Source organism: Haemaphysalis longicornis, unplaced genomic scaffold, assembly GCF_048455015.1.
Source record: "Haemaphysalis longicornis isolate Haplotype H1 unplaced genomic scaffold, Haemaphysalis longicornis Haplotype H1 scaffold_8, whole genome shotgun sequence".
In the NCBI taxonomy this organism is placed as follows: Eukaryota; Metazoa; Arthropoda; class Arachnida; order Ixodida; family Ixodidae; genus Haemaphysalis; species Haemaphysalis longicornis.
This window is the reverse complement of record NW_027526445.1, coordinates 110,488,669-110,506,100: the sequence shown is the minus strand read 5'-3', so window position 1 is coordinate 110,506,100 and position 17,432 is coordinate 110,488,669. Positions and strand designations below refer to the sequence as shown.

Here is a 17,432-nt window from a genome sequence, read left to right as displayed (position 1 = left end):
GTCACTGCCAAAGTCGCAAGCCGTTATAAACATGATTGGGGAGACGTTCAAACCTGGAGGCGTTTCTGTGTGTGCGTTTTTTTGTGTTTCCTTGTTTGTTCAAGTCCATGCTTTGACTTCCGGCTCTGCGCTTGCCTAAACCAGGCAAATAGGCACTCTGCCTTATTAAATTGACCACTCTGCTTTCGTCGTACTGGGGATCAGCGTGCCTACCCAGAGGGATGATGAGAACTCAGACTTGATTTTAATCGGCGGCGGCGGGCGGCAGACACCACCGGCGAAGACCGTGCCGAAAATATGTGTCTGACTGTCATAGAGATGTCCGTTATCAATGCTCAAAAGAAGTATAAGTTATACTCCTGTGGTTCACTTGTGAAGATCAGAACATGAAGGGGCGCTCTACCGGGAACGGCACCGTCGTCGGCTCGCAAATTGCACCGTTCGCGCTAATGAATCGGCATCTAAACGTCAGCGGTGGAAGGCTCCCTTGCTCTCCCTCCTCAAGCGGGAAGGAGAGGAACCCCCCAATGATTCTTTGTTGATGATGATGATTGATTGGTCATGCCGTTTGCCACAGGTTAACACTGCGAGTGCTCTGGCCAAATAAAACAAAACAAAGCAGTTAAAGACAAACGCATATAAGTGGGTACGCTTCCAAGTGTTCACAGTTATCGCACAACGCAGTTAAACACTCACGCAAGAGTGTCACACAGGAGGGTGCCACTGCACAATGACCACAGTCCACGCTCACTGGAGTGTACTGTTAAGCTGACGCCTTGACGCGTTTGTGCAGAACAGTGCCCAATTTCGCTGACACAGCTTGGTCCCTGAGACACTTGATTCCGTCTCTGAAGGGTCGTGGATGGCCTGTTCGTCACGTTCGCTCTGGTAGAAGAACCCAGAGCCATCGGCAGTGCGGCGATATCACCACTGCGCCTTCTATGGGGGGGTCTGGGAACCGGTTTCTGTAAGGCCACCAGCACGTCTGGGAACCTGCTCCTGTACCTCTGCGTGACACACGATAATCAGGCGACTTACGAAAAGGGTCGACGTGCCACAGCTCTGCTATTAAAATTTGCTGTCTTGCACCCAACCACTACCACCCGCAAGATGTGTACAAAAAAAATTACACCATCTTCCCGTAGGGGAACCCTGAGTAGTATGCGAAGCAGCCATGGGGTCGACTGAAGTTCCCATTATTTTTCTGTTCGTCGTTTCCCTTGACGTTCAGCTTCGCATGCCTTCGTTGTATCATTAGCTTCTTGACGTAGGTTGAATGAGTGAAGGACATCCGGCGCGTTGGTAGCACATGCTCCCGTCTCGGTTTGTAGCGCAGTGGGAAGAGCGCCACGTACCTCCCGTTGCGGCTAGAGAGTCGTGGGGTCGAAACCGGGCGCCGCCTAACTATTTCTTTTTATATTGGACTGCCCTGACGTTAGCCCAAACTTTGACGGGGCTGAAGAGACGCGCATGCGCAGTAGCGTGCTAAAGGCGAACAACGACAACAAGGGATGGAGGGACACAGCCCCTAGCATGATTTGCTTTGCATCTAAAGCTGGTAATGCATTTTCTCAGAGTCCAATGGATCATGATTTTTTAGAGCGCATTTTGCAGAAAGTACAGAACTGGTCACACCCACCGTCTCAGCGTGACCTGGACGGGAAAACGTTTGCGCGATCAGAAGACGGTGAATCGATGCTAGACAGTTTAAATGCTTGAATAATGCCCCCAATCCGGTTTTGTTAAATACACGTCTTGTTCTTTTAATAGTAAGCGACACTAAGGGTTTTGTTGCGGGTAATTTTAATTTGTTTGAGTTACTCCTTCATGAAATTCCGCAAAAAGTTTGACACCATCCTTCCCTGCAGGACGCGGACTGCTCGAATGGACAACGCTGCGTGCCCCATTACAACCTGTCATCAATCGCCAACTGTGATGGAGGAAAAAAATACTGTGAGCTTAGATGAACCCTTGTGCACCTAGACAGTACCGCACGCATCGCGACGAGAAGTCAACAACGTTACGGGCATTGCGACTGAATACTCCGTTTGAAAGGGCGTCCACACAAAAGCTGCACGAGTTTCTTGTTAGCTGTTTGTGTACGGGGCTGTGGTAGACAGAATGGGGCAAGATACAGTTTTGGTGTGCTTCAGTGCGCCGCGTTGTGAAGTGGGTTTGTGTATCAAAAACACGAAAATTGTTTGTTTGACCAAATGAGTCCACAACTTTTAAGGTTTAATACGCCGAAGCAACACTTAGGCAATACGGCGCGCCGTAGTCGAGGGTTCCAGATTTAAGTTTGGCTGCCTGGGCTTCACCGAACTGTGCGCCCAATCTCGATACGGGAATTTTTGCCCCTTGTCGCGGTCAGCGTACAGTAAACGCGTACTTCGACGTCCAGGGGGAGTGGCTAAATATGCAAGAGCGTACACTAATACTCTCCGGATAAGCCGATCAACATTGTTGCTATGTGGCTTTGATTTACTGGTCATGCGGGGCCTTTGTAGGCTTGGAGCAACACGAAAAGTAAGTGTGCGACCAACTGGAGAGTGGATGGGGAGCATTCGCGGGGTTTCCACGAGGCGACTCCGTCATTTTACATTAACAATGGCGGCGTGATCACAAGGAGGCATTTCTACCTAGAAGCGTTTATGTAGGGTCCCTAGAAATTGTGCTAGTCTGCCGTCCGCCGGCCGCGAAGGGGGCTCCTCCGTGATGCATGCAGCGGCGGCGCTGCAGTCAATCGGAGCGCGGTGGCCGGCCGGCGCGATGGGCAGCGGCGGACGGCGCTCTGCCGTGCCGCTGCTGCCTTCGTAGTTCTGCCCTATTTCTGGGCAGGTTCAGCCCATTTTAACTGCCCCTTTTCGAACCCTATCCGTTTCTGTCGACAAGCCAGATTAGCCAAATAAGTTGGTTCTTACCAATACGAAGTGTTTTAACCGGAGCGTGAAGTGACAGGAGTACGTTTTCGCGTATTATGAAGGATCGAGCCTTGTAAAAACCGCGGAATCGTGTCGCTATGCTAGCCCCCGAGTATGTGTCGAACCGATTTCGACACATACTCGGGGGCTTCGGGAACACTGCCGGCAAGGCATCGTTTTCCAGCTTGGAAATATCATGCGGGGCTTCAGCTAGCAAACAACCGTTCTTTGTGAATACCCTCGCCGTTGTTAACTGATGGATTAGTCAGCGCGTGAAAATGTGTGAGGTGTGTGGCGGCGCTCCGCTTTTTTCTATGGCTCTTTGGAACCGTCTTTCTTTGCAAGTCTCCCAAGATGTTGTCCCCTGTACGTGTATGTAAATAAAGCAGCTCGAACCGGTGCCTCCTGACCTTTCGCATCGTTGATCTGGAGGCCCTTAAGCGCACGTCTTCGCGGCCCCCTCAGTTACGTCCAGTCAACTGGGAATCTGTTAAATGTAAATTCCGAATAAAAAAACAAGACGTGTGCACATGCATACGAAGTTTAATCACCTTCAGTCATCAGATACAGTGATGTCTCCATAACTCGAACTCGGATATCTCGAAATATCGGTTAAGTCGAAACCTTTTTTTTTTTGCCGTGCATATACCTGCCATAGGCGACATTTTCCACCCTTTGTCTCGAAACGTCTTTTCGGGGATCACGGATATCTCGAAATGTTGACAATAGGACGCAATGCAACATCCGCTGCAGGCAGCTGATAAGCTCTCGGTTAAAGCTTAGCTCCCATTACGCGCCGAACACCGTCGCGAACGGCAAATTTGCACGGGGTACGCACTGTGCGCGGCCGATGTCCCGTTAGCGGAGTGCTGTCCGACGCCTACATCGTTGATATAGCTGGGGAAGACGCTTCTGATCATGTGGACGACGACGTGTCTCAAAAAGTCCCAAAAACGGCAGGAACAAGAAAAACATATGCTTTGCCTGCTTCACAGCAAAGACAGAATATAGCGTTGGCGACCAACAGTTGATGCGGCATTGAGAAGCTCGAGAACACTTTTTTAGGACCAGATGCGAACGCGAAACAGACGAGCATCACGCAGTTCTTTTTCCGCAATACCTAAAAAAATTGTTTTTTCTGCAAATTATTTTTGCCTGTATTCCGGAAGCGTCCCTGTGCATTGGAGCGTTTGTTACCAGCACTAGCTCTTATTCCAGTGATCTGGCCATACATTTTTCGCATTTCGCTTAACCCAACACTCCGCTTAACTCGAAATTTTCAAAAATTTGGGTACTATCAAACCTCTTCTGCGTGCCTGTAATTTTCGTGAATACCACGATTTGAAACATTCGCCAGCATTGGGTACGTGAAACTGATTTTTAATAAAACATGGCTGCAAATCAGTAACTTCGCTTGCAAGTCATTACACAGGTTCTTTTTGATCACCCACACACTCGGAGAGAATTGCGAGACGCACGCGGGGAAAGCAAAACGGGAGAATATTTGTGTTATGGCCAATCATATAATCGTGGCTGTTTGAAACCAAGGAGTAAAAATATTGAGGTTAATTTATACTGTCATGACCATATATACCTTGCTTTATCCCCCCTCCCCCCGCACTCTGCCCAAAGTATATAGGAACAAGTTTTTGCTGGCACAACATTTTACTCAAGCTTTCGTTTTTCTTCTTGTCAGCCTACCAGCCGGCTGCGTGCTTGTCACCGTCAATGACGTTCGGGAATGACCCGGTAGTTTCGATGTGGAACAAACACAGCTTCTGGTGCCGCAGGGAGTTCTTTTTGAACGGGATCTCACTGTCTGAACATTGGTGGTTGAACGCGAAGCTTTCTTGTGAGTGCTTCCTTGTCGTCTGAGTTTTGACTTTGACTCATTGAGCTTTCACTTTGACTCGCACGCATTTTGGACTTATGATCGCGCCGGATTTGTAATCGACCCTTTGCCGTTTGATTTCACGCGACGAAAGCTTCGTGTTCAACCATCGTTGCGGAGTGGAGGAGTGGATAATTTTTCTGACTAATTACATGTGCACGTCCATGCACTCCTCTCCAAATCCAAATTGCTTTGACCATGTTGGAATTGCGCATTTAGATAGACGTCGGCTTCAAAACGCGATGGAGCCAGCTTCGATTCTGATCACGGGAAGCGTTTTTTTTCCCCTCTCACTTTACTCACAAACATCACCGTCGTCAGAGTTGGCTTTCCCGCAGTGCTTTTTCGAGGCGACATAGGCCATCAGTGAGACGTAGAAAGCTTTACTTTAATAATGGTCCAAGCGGTGGTAGTGAAACGGCTACGCTGGTTGCTGCGGTTTCATCCTTCGGTCTCACTCGCGAAATTCAACGGCCGCAAAGAGGCTCCGTAGCCCAATTCGCGAAAAACTCGGGGCGTGAAACTAAAAGGTCTTATAGTACTATCGTACCTTCAATTGTGAGCTGATGTACCTCGTACCATTCCATTTCACCGCTCTAAGTGGCCGACAAACCCCGATGCGCGCTCGCGTTCCGCGGCAGAGCGGCAGTATAGCGCGCGGCACAGGCCGGCCTGCGGCCGCTCTTGCTCCAGCCGCTCGGGCGCTCCGATTGCTCGCAGCGCCCTCTGCGCAGCGCTGTGCGTGCATCAGCGGCGCGGACACGCCTTCCCATAGAGAAAGCGCGCGGACGGCAGACTAGCACAATTTCTAGGGACCCTAGTTTATGCGGTGAAAGTGCAATAAACACCTTTTGCGTGATGTGTTGGTACGCGATTCGTAGAGTTATTGCCTTTACGGTTTCCGTCCAAGGTACTAATGTAAGCCGATGAAGGACTATCTGAGCGAAAACCTATTCCATACAGCTAAGCTCAATCACAGCGCATGGGCGCGTTAAAGGACTGAGTGCTGCAGACTCAGTCCGAGCTTACTTATATTAAGCGCACATGCGTATACATTGCTGCGGTCTTTTGTGTACATGTGGTTTGAGTTTACGGGTATTTTACACAGCCTCCTATGACACATCAGTTCCGAGGATTCTCATTTGCGGTTAACGGAAGTTTGAATGCAAGTTCACATGTAGATGTCATAACGGCAACGTAACTGCCTGAGACGTAACCATGCAGCCCCGACAACGGTTGGTTAGGCGGCAATTTTTCCTCTTTTTATCCATCCGGAATGTATTCTGAGGCAGTGTTTGTCATACGATGATGTCATTTATTTTATGAAGGCTTTACAATTTCAGCCTCCCAGAAAAAAATCAGTCCAGGAGGGAGACATTTCAGATGCAGGAAGATGTTTCTTTCAGGATTATTAAAGATGAAAAAGAGATAAATTAGAAATAAAACGTCGAAAGGTATAGATGCTTTAGATGCGTACTTCACTCTTCAACATTCATTGTCCTTTGTTTTCAATTGCTTTAGGGTTACTTGACAAGTTTTATGTCTGCTGGATGGGTAGAGGGAGCAGCCTACAGCGCCTTTTTAACGAACGCTCCTGCGCGAGATCGAAACAAGCATAGTGAGTGGCTTGAAAAACACAGCTGGGGGCGAGTCACTGCTTCCCGCTACTTCTAAGGAGTGCCAGCCTGTGCTTACGAAGAATTAGGCCTGTTTATTAGTTTTACATTTTGTAATGTTGGTTGGTTTCAATGGTGCTCACCTCGGGCAAATTTCTCAGTTCTAACGCCAACTTTTTCCAGAAGGGATTGTTCGCTATGTGTAATAGTAGTAAGCATGGAGGCCCCTCTGAAAGGTTGAGCTGCGCATCTTTCCTCGGCGTTACACGGAGAAAAAATGAAACATAGCAAAAGAAGTAGACGCTTTCACTGATAAGGAACCAAGCAACAGTGTGAAATTTATCCAAGTCTCTGTTTAAAAACAACCACCTTTTTCTTATGCAAATTATTTTTCTTTCGCGAAGTGATAGGGGGCCATGGGTTGCTATTAAGTGTAAAAAATTAATAGTAGTTGTTAATCACTTTTCAATTGTTACTGTTAGCCGAGTGATGTTATGTGACAATTGTATAGGATAATCAGTCAAACCGATATAAAGCGTTGGATGTGCGAAAATGTTATTGCCCTATGAAACTTTACGAGATATATCCACTGGGTACGTCACTTATAGCTTCAATGCAGCAGTTAGTAATAATTTGACTGATTTAAAAATTTTGTTACTCTGGGAGTTAAAAAATAAAACTTTTCAAACTGCATATACTACGTAGTGTGCAGAGGCAATATGGCCAGAAAGATGTGTCATGATTGCCCATTATCTGTTCTGCCTACGGCAGATTTCGGACAGACTGCTACGGAAGATCATTCTAAAAATTACGAGGGAGTGGAATCAACTACTGCAACACAGCTTCTCACTAACTGCACATCGTGCCTTTTGCGTACAAATATGAATGTAGGAATGAGACAGTGTAGGGCTACAGTATTCGCATATGATTCTTCGAGATCGGTCCATCTGACGCATTTGCCTCCTGCGCAATTGTAATACAACTCTGGAGCCGTGGGTAAAGGAGGAATTTGAGTAAACTTAATGGATCACAATTATTGGGCTTTTCAAGTATGTTGCTTAGAACAAAGATGTGTCTAGAGTGCCGTCCGACGGTGCTATAAGCACTCATCTATATCGACGTAACCCGGGGTTTTGTTAAAACATAACACGTCTGGCACTACGTTGCTCTACCTAACGTATAGTAGGGTCCCCTAACTAACTTAACCTAACATAACATGAGCTAACGAACACAAATAAATCATTTAACACAGCAAAAATTAACCTAAGGCATCGAAATTGTAATACACTACAGGTGACAAATATAATCGCGGAAAGAGCCCCCTCAAACCACTGTCCTTGGCATTATTAAGGTACGCCTACACCATAACGGCAGACGGTCCGGGCGGTGCTGGCTAGTGTTAATTATTCGCATGTCATCGGACGGCATTCTAGTTTTGCGTGAAGCGCTGAGCCAGAGCGCAGTCGGCAGCGCTATAGAAATTGCGTTAGAAGATATTGGACAGGAGAAAGAGGCTGTTTTAGGCTAAGATTAGAATAGAAAAAAGTACGGTAGTAGAATACGAGGATAATAAAAGCACTGTTCTTGTTGGGGTTGCTTACGCTGCTTCGTACACCCAAAAAGATGGACCCTCCACTTCTGTGTTGGCATCATAATGTAACTAACTGCATTACTGCATCTAATCATGCTGAAATTCACGGTTTCCTTTTTGTATGATCGGTTTTCAGGCATTTCTGTGATGGAAGACTCCTGCTCGGTAAGAGGCATCTAGACTTTTTTTATTTAATATTACGGTGTGTGGATTAAAATATATTTAGTCTTTTCTCATGAAAATATATCATGCAACGTTTAAGCGACCGTGAAGACAAAATATAAACTTTGTTTAATTTTGACAGAACTGGCCCTTGGTAACTCACTCACTCCAGTTGAGCCACAAAAGATGATCCTTTAACCGGAAAAAAATTCGAGAAATATTGAAAAAATGTCAAACTTTGCGCTGAAGTGATGTAGTATAAACTACAGTGACGTCAATCAGTGTGTCTATGGTCCGTTAGTTCCTAATAAACGGTCAAATTGAACTAGAGGCCTCACTACAATAATCCAGTCAAGGTTCTCGGCTTGTGTTCTGGGATTGTCTTCCTGTGTGCGGTCGGTGGCTGCCAACCGCGCAAACAAGATTGTGTCATGTCATCGAAAAATGGGGGAAGTGGCAGGGAGTAGGCACTGCTGCGCAAGTTTGGTTTATTATCTGGAATATTTGTTTCAAGTTTCGGTCATGATTATTTCTATATAGCAGTCTTTTGAATTGAAGAAACTTGTATTTTGCCTTCATGGCCATTTTAATTTCTGAGGCACCATTCGTCCTTCCCTAGCTTACGTCAATTTACAGAAAATTTCGCACGCGCGAAAGTATTTCTGCGTTTGCGGGGAAGATCGAAATCGAGCAAGGTGTACGTGCAGTTCATAGTTAATGTTTCTATAAGCGATCTATTCAGTCGTAATTTCTCGCAAAAAGTGTTTTGGATGCCAGCAATGGGGGAGTGCTGACGCATGTTGACGCGCCAAGTCGCAACATTTATTTTCAACTTTTGTGGTGCACACAGACTTCAAGATGAGAACCCTCTTGTAGAAATACGGGGCTTCACCAGCAGCTCGTTGACTGCGGGCCACTCTGAACTGTACTTCACTCGCGATAACATCTTGGATCTAACTTAGTTTACATTACAGTTGTATTTGCGGTGCACATCTGTATTTTTAGTCAGTCCGAAATGAATGTAGTTGTCTCTAAACAAGCGAATTGCTGGCCAGTGTAGAAAAATTAAAGCCGCTCCACTCAATATGAAAGCTGTCCGAAGTGCAGAGCAGTGATTCGCCATAATGTGCTGTAAAGCCGTTATCCGCTCACTGCTACCACCCCATGAATGCAATTCGAATTTCCGGCCATCGCAGTGCTCGCGCGCCCCATGCCTGAAACTGCGCCAGCGCGAGTTCTGTTCCTTTTGTGCTTGCTTTAATTTGGTATGCTGGAGCAGTTTTGGGTCATTTCTAACGCCGAATTTTGTTCATGCACTGCTGGAGCATCTCTAAGTCATTTCGAACGCGTCATTTTTTTCTTGCGTGGTTGGAGCCTTTCTACGGCATTACGAACGCGACATTTTCTTCTTGCCCGTTGAGCCTCACTGCGTCATTTCGAACGCGCCATTTTGTTCGTGCGTGGCCGCTTTTTTTCGTTTACTATCGTAAAAACCAAACCAACGAGCGTCCCTAACTAAATGAACGCGGGCGCTTCCGTTTAATTATGCATATTCTGCCTAAAATGTACCTGTGGATTTCTTTGCGCTAATTAACGGGGAGATGTAAGACAAGCGCCAGCGGTTCACGAGAGCAACGGAACGCCTTGTTGCTCTACTTGGTTCCAGCGAGCCATCTACGACAACAAGGCGAACGCCTAAAGTTCTCTGAACTTAAAATAAGTTAAATTACATAGCCAACAGATGGATCTATTCATGCCGGTATCGTTTAATGTGTTCTCATACAAACTGTTTAACACCTAGAATGCTGTCCAACACGCAAGAGGTGTGCACACGGTCGCTGGCCGGTAAGGCCACCCGCTAACAACTTGACTTTAGAAGAATATAAGTTACGCAACCCTGTTGCGCTGATTCAGTTTTATGTAAAAAAAGAATGTAGGTACAAAACATACGAACCTAATGGTATTGGAATCAACGTAAGCTATGGGGCATGCTCTCGCGGAGGGCTGAAACATAATTCAAACGAACCGGCTTGCTTTAGACCTTGCCGATGTTTTGGTACTTCTACGCGGCAGTACATTCTTACTCTTTTTGAAATACAAGACGCTACACTCTGAACGTAATTCCCACAAAGTCATACGCAACAACAATAACACTCAGCCGACAAGCAAGGGCAATACGCTTGTCTTGATTTTATTAAAAGCCGGAGTTTCATTTTCTCGATTTGACGTTAACTACGATTTGTTTCATGAAAAGGGGGTTTAATATTGTGTACGTTGAATGCTTCTGAATTTATCATCTGTGAGAAAATAGCTATTTTATCTGGATGTGTACACCACTATTGTACCAACACTCTGATGGCCTTGTATCTTCGCTGGTATTTGCTCCCAAAGTGCCGACAAAACCTCACATGCCGCCCGAAGGATTGCCCGGCGTCGCCTTTTGAATGTAAGTTATAGCTCCTATAAAAGTTCGTTTTTGTATTCTTAACAGAACTACGTTATGTACGAGCACCAAAGAGATGTTAGATTGCCAAATACCAAAGAATTCCAAAGCGATATCAGATACATAGAGCGTAAGAAAAAACAAAAAATTTATGCTTGAATTTTTAAGTATTTGGGGTGCTTCGAAGTGTGAATAAAACTTAGGCAAGATTCCCGGGAAGGTGGTCTTTCAATATAAAATTGCATTATTTAGCGGTAGTCCTGATTGAAGTAGGCAGTACAAGGACCTTTGGTTTATAGAGCTTTTCTTCGTGGTTCTGTTCCCTCTTTATAGCAAATAATGACTTAAAATTTATTTACCCCTCTCATCGCTTAAGGCGTATAGCAAAGAAAGACTCTCATAGGCTTGACTTCAATTCGGGTAATTTTAGAAATAGTCAATAGCTTTGTTCACTATATAACTGATTTATTATTGCCGTAAGTATCCCAAGTTTTTGTTCTGACACGCGAACTCCCATTCCCGCGTTGCTACATCTAGCATGTATGTTATTTGCGAAAAATGGGGTGTGCCGTTGCCCTTACGAGAAAGTACCACATATCCACACAGGTGATCGGCGACGCGTGATTAAACAGCGGATCAAATTTATAACGCCTTCACTAATATGATATAAATCACTCAATCGATAATAAGACATAAAAATAAAAATACCAATTAAAATACCTAACCCCACATTGTAATTAGCAGGGTCCTGTGGTGGCTCCCTTCACACCAGCTACATTCCTAAAAAGGGGGATTGCCCAAAATTATTTACAACGGTTATAAAGCATTCAGTCAACTAAACCGAACAATTAAAAGCATACTTGGACAAACAAATTGCACTTTAAATTATATTAGTTACAAAGTACTGTTTACCAGAATTAGGAACAAATTGAACTGGCGAGTTGGTTGAAATATCTTAATTTAAAAAGAAAAAAAAACGTAGGAAAGGAGGTGTCTATCCTAATTGCCAGATTCAATTGGCCTCCAACAGCGTTCGGAAAATGGTACGATGCAGACAGTGCAGACAATATTATGCAATCTACATTCCCGGAAACGAAACAGGAACAGAAAAAGTAGCTAAAACTTAAGTGTGACAAAAACATAAGCAGGCGAAGAAAAAAAAAGGAAACAGGTTAGCCTGAGAAAAAAAAGTTTACCCAGCTGCCGCAAACTTCTGTGGAAAGTGAAACATTCTCTCTATTCTATATGGTTGGATCTCACTGGCGTCTTGTCTTTGTTGTCATGTTTTCCACCTGTCCATCTCTACTTGTTATTGTCATATCCTGCCGATCAAGAGCCGACGAAGAGTGCTTCGTTATTGTCATATCCTGCTTACGTCGTTTTGCGACATCATCCTTTTAGACTTGACATTCCGTGATCCCAAAATAATGCACAGCTAAGCTAAGAACGTTTCATGTTACATCACGATTAATCGACAGAGAGAAGTTGTGCTATGTAATGCGGCGGCAGGGAGATTGTTCCGGTCGGGTAGGTTGTGACGGTAGAATGAATGTTAGGTTATGTGCACGCGGGTGTAGAATGAGGCAAATTGAAATGTATGTTTGCATCGACGGTCGATATGATCGAAGTTTAACCTACGTGCTTGACGTTAGCAGGGTTTCCACAACCTGAATGCCTGTATCAGTTCTGGGCTGATTTCATCTTACTGCGGCGCCCTTCATGTTTCGTCCATCTTTGTTAACTTGCGTTGAAGCTCATCAGGGGTTTGCGCACGCACTGGAGAGCATTCGGCAGATGCGAGAACTTCATCAGTATGCATGCGCAAGCGTACGTAAGGCGTGTGTAAAATCGCTTTAATAAGTCGTTTCCCGTCGATACGGGAGAGGGAACCGAACATCGGAGTGGAAGGATGCTTTGAGACAGCGAGGAAAACCGCACGCCCAGGAAGTTACGCAAAAGCAATCGCGAAGCGGTGCTGGAGGTAGGAGGCGTTATACGCAAAACAAGGAAAAACGAGGCCCTCAAGGTCGCTAAGTACGTACCTTAGAAACAAAACAGAAAAAATCCGACCAGTTCACGCGTTTTCTACTTTTCTGGAGAACTCCATGTGAAATGTACGAGCAAGGCATGCCAAGGAAGCTTGCGCGTAATCCCCGTTCTAAAATATTAGCGACTGCGTACTTATACACGTTTGAAACTCAGCAACGTACTCGGACCATGGCACTCGGCTTCCGCTGCTACATCGGTATACACTGGACTTGCTGACCTGTATTCTTGACTGCCGCTTCAATTATAACCTATGGGAGTTTCGTTGAAATAAATTTCCGTTCGCGCGTAGTGTGTGCGTTTCCGCGCCTTTTAGTGGCATTGCTCCTGTGACACTGAGTGTCCTTGCGCGTTCTTGTGCGATTACGTGCCTTCACTTACCTTCAGTCTTCCTCCTTCCCAAACCAAGGTCGCTGATCTGTTGGCTCCTCTGGGCTCGCTTCTCTGCAGCATTAAAGGCTTTAAATGTCTGACCTAAAAAAGATACACATCTTTTCTTGCCGGCTATTTCAAAAGAATACAAACAAAGAAAACACGCCTTCATATGACTCGCAAGTTTACCGTTTCATAGACGGTAAATCTGGAAAATGCAGCAGACGGTGATGACGGTTCCTTCGAATATTGGCGCGCATCATTTCCACTTTATACTTATATTTTGAGCGGGTCATCTTAGTGGTTAGTTGATTCTCGGCCACCTCAACTCTACACGATGGTCTTACCAAGCGAAAAAAGTTGTCGCAACCGAATGCTACGTATTCATTCCCCCGGGGCCCATTAAAGGAAAGTAGGACGAGACACAAACATTTAGTTGAGCAGGAGGGCCGGACGTTAAAATGGAGAAGGGTTGTAGGAGGTAGGCTGTGTTTTGATTCGTGTGAATCTTAAGGTTTGTTGGAAAATTGGGATCAGTTTGGGGTTGTCGTGCTGAGGGTGGGGTAACCCCTGGGTGAGGTGACAGGAGCATACCCACGACCAGGTATTACACTACGATCGTCATCGATGATTAAAACGTCATTGGCTTGTTTGCCTAACAGTAAGAACAAAGCTCAAACGATATATTTCTCGTTTAACTCTTGTTTGAGAGTTACGTTACTGTTGTAACAGAAACCACCATTGTCTAGTAAACAAAACAAAGCTTTCCTGTATTTCGGGGTAGTGCATGAGTAGTGCATGCATGAGACGAGCTTCAGGCGCTGATGGCTAGGCGCCTGCCGGGTGGGAATAAAGTATTCATTCTATTCGGAGGGGTGAGGTCTCAATCGAAATTGGGAAACCCTCCCCTCGTTAATACCAGCGCTGTTTCATAGGCTGCGTCTTCGGGATTTGGGTAAATATTTGTCAACGACTGCATTCCCGCTTACCCGCCATATGCTCATTTTCAGGCATTCCACCGGTTGTTGCTTCGGCCATCTGTGGAGGAGATAAGGTAAATAACTACGAATCTGCGATGACTGAACACGCGCTTCCGTTGCTAACCCATGTTTTTCAATTGAAGCTCTTTTTGTGGCACTTGCCGCTTAGGCAAATAAAAAATTGGGTTGTACAGATTTGCTTGAAAGAAAGATACTGATTACAGTAAAGTTGTATGGACCTTGACCATTGGGGTCTCACCAGAATACATCGCTCATTAGTGTAAACCTATTGATAGTGGCACTGTGGCACTCCACCAAAAACTCTCAGGGCAATTGTAGTTTGCCTGTCTATGACTGAAGCTTCATCGATTCCTAAGTGCTGTGAAATTGTTCACATGATTCTATGAATAACCAGTTATAATAGCGAGATCGATACTAATTTTTATGATCTGCAGGAAATTTAACTTCTTCAACCGAGTCCGGTCTCATTAAAATGCTGAAGCAAAACAATCTGTGCAAGATATTTAGGAATGTTCTAAGGATCACTAAACGGCCTGACAGACTTTAGACATTTTCCTGCCGGATGCATTGGTAATCGGTTATCTAATATACATTGAAGAAATTCTTAGTGAGGTTTTTGTGGCAGACAAGCAGCGAGAGCAGCATGCATTCCGTATCTCATGAGTACCAGTGGTGGCTTAATTCGAATGCATTAGTTAACCATTTTGGTCAAAATTTTAATGTCCGTGACACCCAAGATTACGGGCTGTGGAAAGTATAAAAGTCAAGTAACTAAATCCTTGCAATGACGTAACGTATTTCATCGGTTCCCGTATGAACAATGCAACCAATCGAGATAAAAAGGAAATTAGGGAACTTTTGTGTCGCGTATGTATCGAACCAGGCTTCTCCGGAGTGGCAGATGAGTACGGGACCGCTGATAACTCTAGCTGACTAAAAATGAACCTAGTAAACTGTGTGAGGTGTTCAGAATTTCGAAGTTTTCATGTCAAAAGGCTTAAGTGCCCCAGATTTCGAGAACGTTCCGTTGTAGTTGACCGGCGAAAAAAATGTAGGAAGCTGTAAAGAGTAAATGAACACACATGTGCGATCTAATGGGGTTTAAACCCTGGTCCGTACAATTCACAGCCCAGTGCCCTACCAACTGTGCTACATCCGTACGTTGCGAGTGTAGGACAAAACTTGTCCTCGATCTTGTTCCTTTCTTCTTGCACATCCCCACTTCGGGGATTGGCCAGGAATAGAAGTTTTGAGGGGCACTGTGCCCATTTCAGAAAATTCACAAAAGTGTGCATTGCAAGCGTAAAATATTTATTATAGAGCGTGCCGCGTGACACTTGAACGTAAATGCACGTGATTGTAACAGGTTCACACCAACGTCAAGCTAGCGGGAAAGCAAGATATGTCTAGGTTTGTATTCAATCTGAGGGATTGAGATAAACCAGTGGATAAACGATATTTGTTTCTTTTATTTCGAGTAAATGTATTCCCTGGCCTCGAAGCAATTCTCCTTCTCGAACGGGTTTTTCTTCAGCCACCCCTGATGTTATACTCACTGCTGGGACCATTTAAGAAAATAGAACTTAGATGAACTCAATTGAACGTAGTTTACAGAATGCTACATAAACCTGCTTATTCTTTATTTCCCAACAGGTGTGCATGACCACAACGATAGCAAAAACTTGTTCGCGCCATATATCCATTGAAATTTACGCCTTAGGCCATCAAATCCTTAAAATACTATAATAATGTATAATAACCAGCAAATGTTATCAAAAAGAGTGAGGAAGAAGCGTGTGGACTGATTTCAAAGTAGTATTTAACCTCGAGCATTATTGTTTCGAACTAGCCGCCTCTACGCAAACTGAAGTAGGCCTTACGGGCCTTACGCAGTTTCGGCCATCCCCGGCAGCAACACTTCCCCTTCTACTCTCACTCTGCTGACCACCTTCCTGGCGGCAGCGGAAGAGGCGGTTATAGCCCATGCACAAACTCTGAAGTCATCCCCGTTCTTTTGTATGTAGCATTCGGAAACGGCTGTTTGGAATTTCTCCATAGGATTCATATCCCCTCGAGCCCTCGAAATGGTCCCACAAAATGCTCTTACGTCGCTCTCAGTTGATCTGGACCGCAGTCTAAACAAGCGTGGGGGGCAACAAAATCGCGCACCGGGCCACTCGAAAGTTCACTGGTGGATTCAGTGCGGACCTCGGTCCTCCCCATGGGGCTCTCATCTTGTGTTCGGATCCTTTATGTTCAAGAGATTACATCCCACTACCGCTCTTCCACCGCATGGTTCTCCCCTGCCGTACCTCTCTTCTCTGAGGCTGAGGAACTCCTATGGCGTCTCGTTTAGACCAACAATGTTCCATGCAGCCACAGTGTCCACCTTGGGTGTCCCTCTTCATATTCGTCCCCCTCGCCCATGCCTATGGTGTCCTAGACACCCAGGTGCATTGCAGGGGGTAATGTCCGCCCAAACTACATCCCATTTTAACTGGCGAAGTGCATTCGGCGAGAGTATTGGGCAGCTCTGACCGCACTTAAGTCCGGGAAATTCAGTTAAGAGAGCTACTCTCGTCATCGGTAGGACCCGACCTCCGGTCTCCCCACCTCCCGAACTAACTAGCCTTTGTAGCTACAAATAAAGCTCTGTACTACTACCACTTAATTCTTTTTAAGGGCCCAAACTGCACCACAGAAGAAATTTGCGGCTACAAGCCAACGGGACTGATATGCGTGCAATGTCCATGCGCAAGATTTCGCCCCGCATGTAAGTTTATCCCTGTGTGAGGGGTGTATACCAGAATGTTTATTATTTGTACCGCTCTATTCAGCTAGTGCTGGGGTACCCATGAATGTGAGTGTTTGCATGAACACATATCGAAGCAAAAGAACCAAAAGGGGATGCTGTTTTTTTTCGAAAGTTCTTGGCATACCGAACCTATACTCTACAGTATCTGTAGCAGGCATCTTAAGCAGACGGCTATAATTTTTTGCTGGTAGGATAATAGGATAGGATAGTTCGAGGATAGTAAGGTAGTATAGTTTGACTAGGGAGCTACGTACATATTCTTCAACCGAAAGAGCGCGAAGCACGGGACAAAGTGGAAGAAATGAGTACACAAGCGTCGTATTTTCACTCTGTCCCGTGCTTTACGCTGCTTCATTCGAAAATGTAACAACTTGCCCACCAAGAAGCCTTGCTAAGTACATACGTTTTGTGGCTTTTCATGTACGGTTTACCGCGCAGAAGAAAACCTCTTCGTGACTTGTGGACTTAGACAAAGCTTTAAACTTGGACTAAGAAAAAACGCATTGCTTCCTTAGATCTATGCTTGTCACACGCACGCATCCCACACACTACTGAAGAGGGCGGCGAAGAGTCA

General features: G+C 45.4%; 1 protein-coding gene across 1 annotated transcript in view; it reads left to right on the top strand.

Moving 5' to 3' along the window:
• LOC144149025 (uncharacterized) overlaps nt 1–17,432 on the top strand; it is a 30,259-nt gene that overhangs the window by 8,452 nt on the left and 4,375 nt on the right. Inside the window, exons 3-7 of the mRNA XM_077680569.1 lie at nt 1,869–1,953; nt 8,156–8,184; nt 10,573–10,627; nt 14,053–14,096; nt 16,726–16,816. Coding sequence (XP_077536695.1) covers nt 1,869–1,953; nt 8,156–8,184; nt 10,573–10,627; nt 14,053–14,096; nt 16,726–16,816 — 304 coding nt within the window. The remainder of the gene's footprint in view (nt 1–1,868; nt 1,954–8,155; nt 8,185–10,572; nt 10,628–14,052; nt 14,097–16,725; nt 16,817–17,432) is intronic.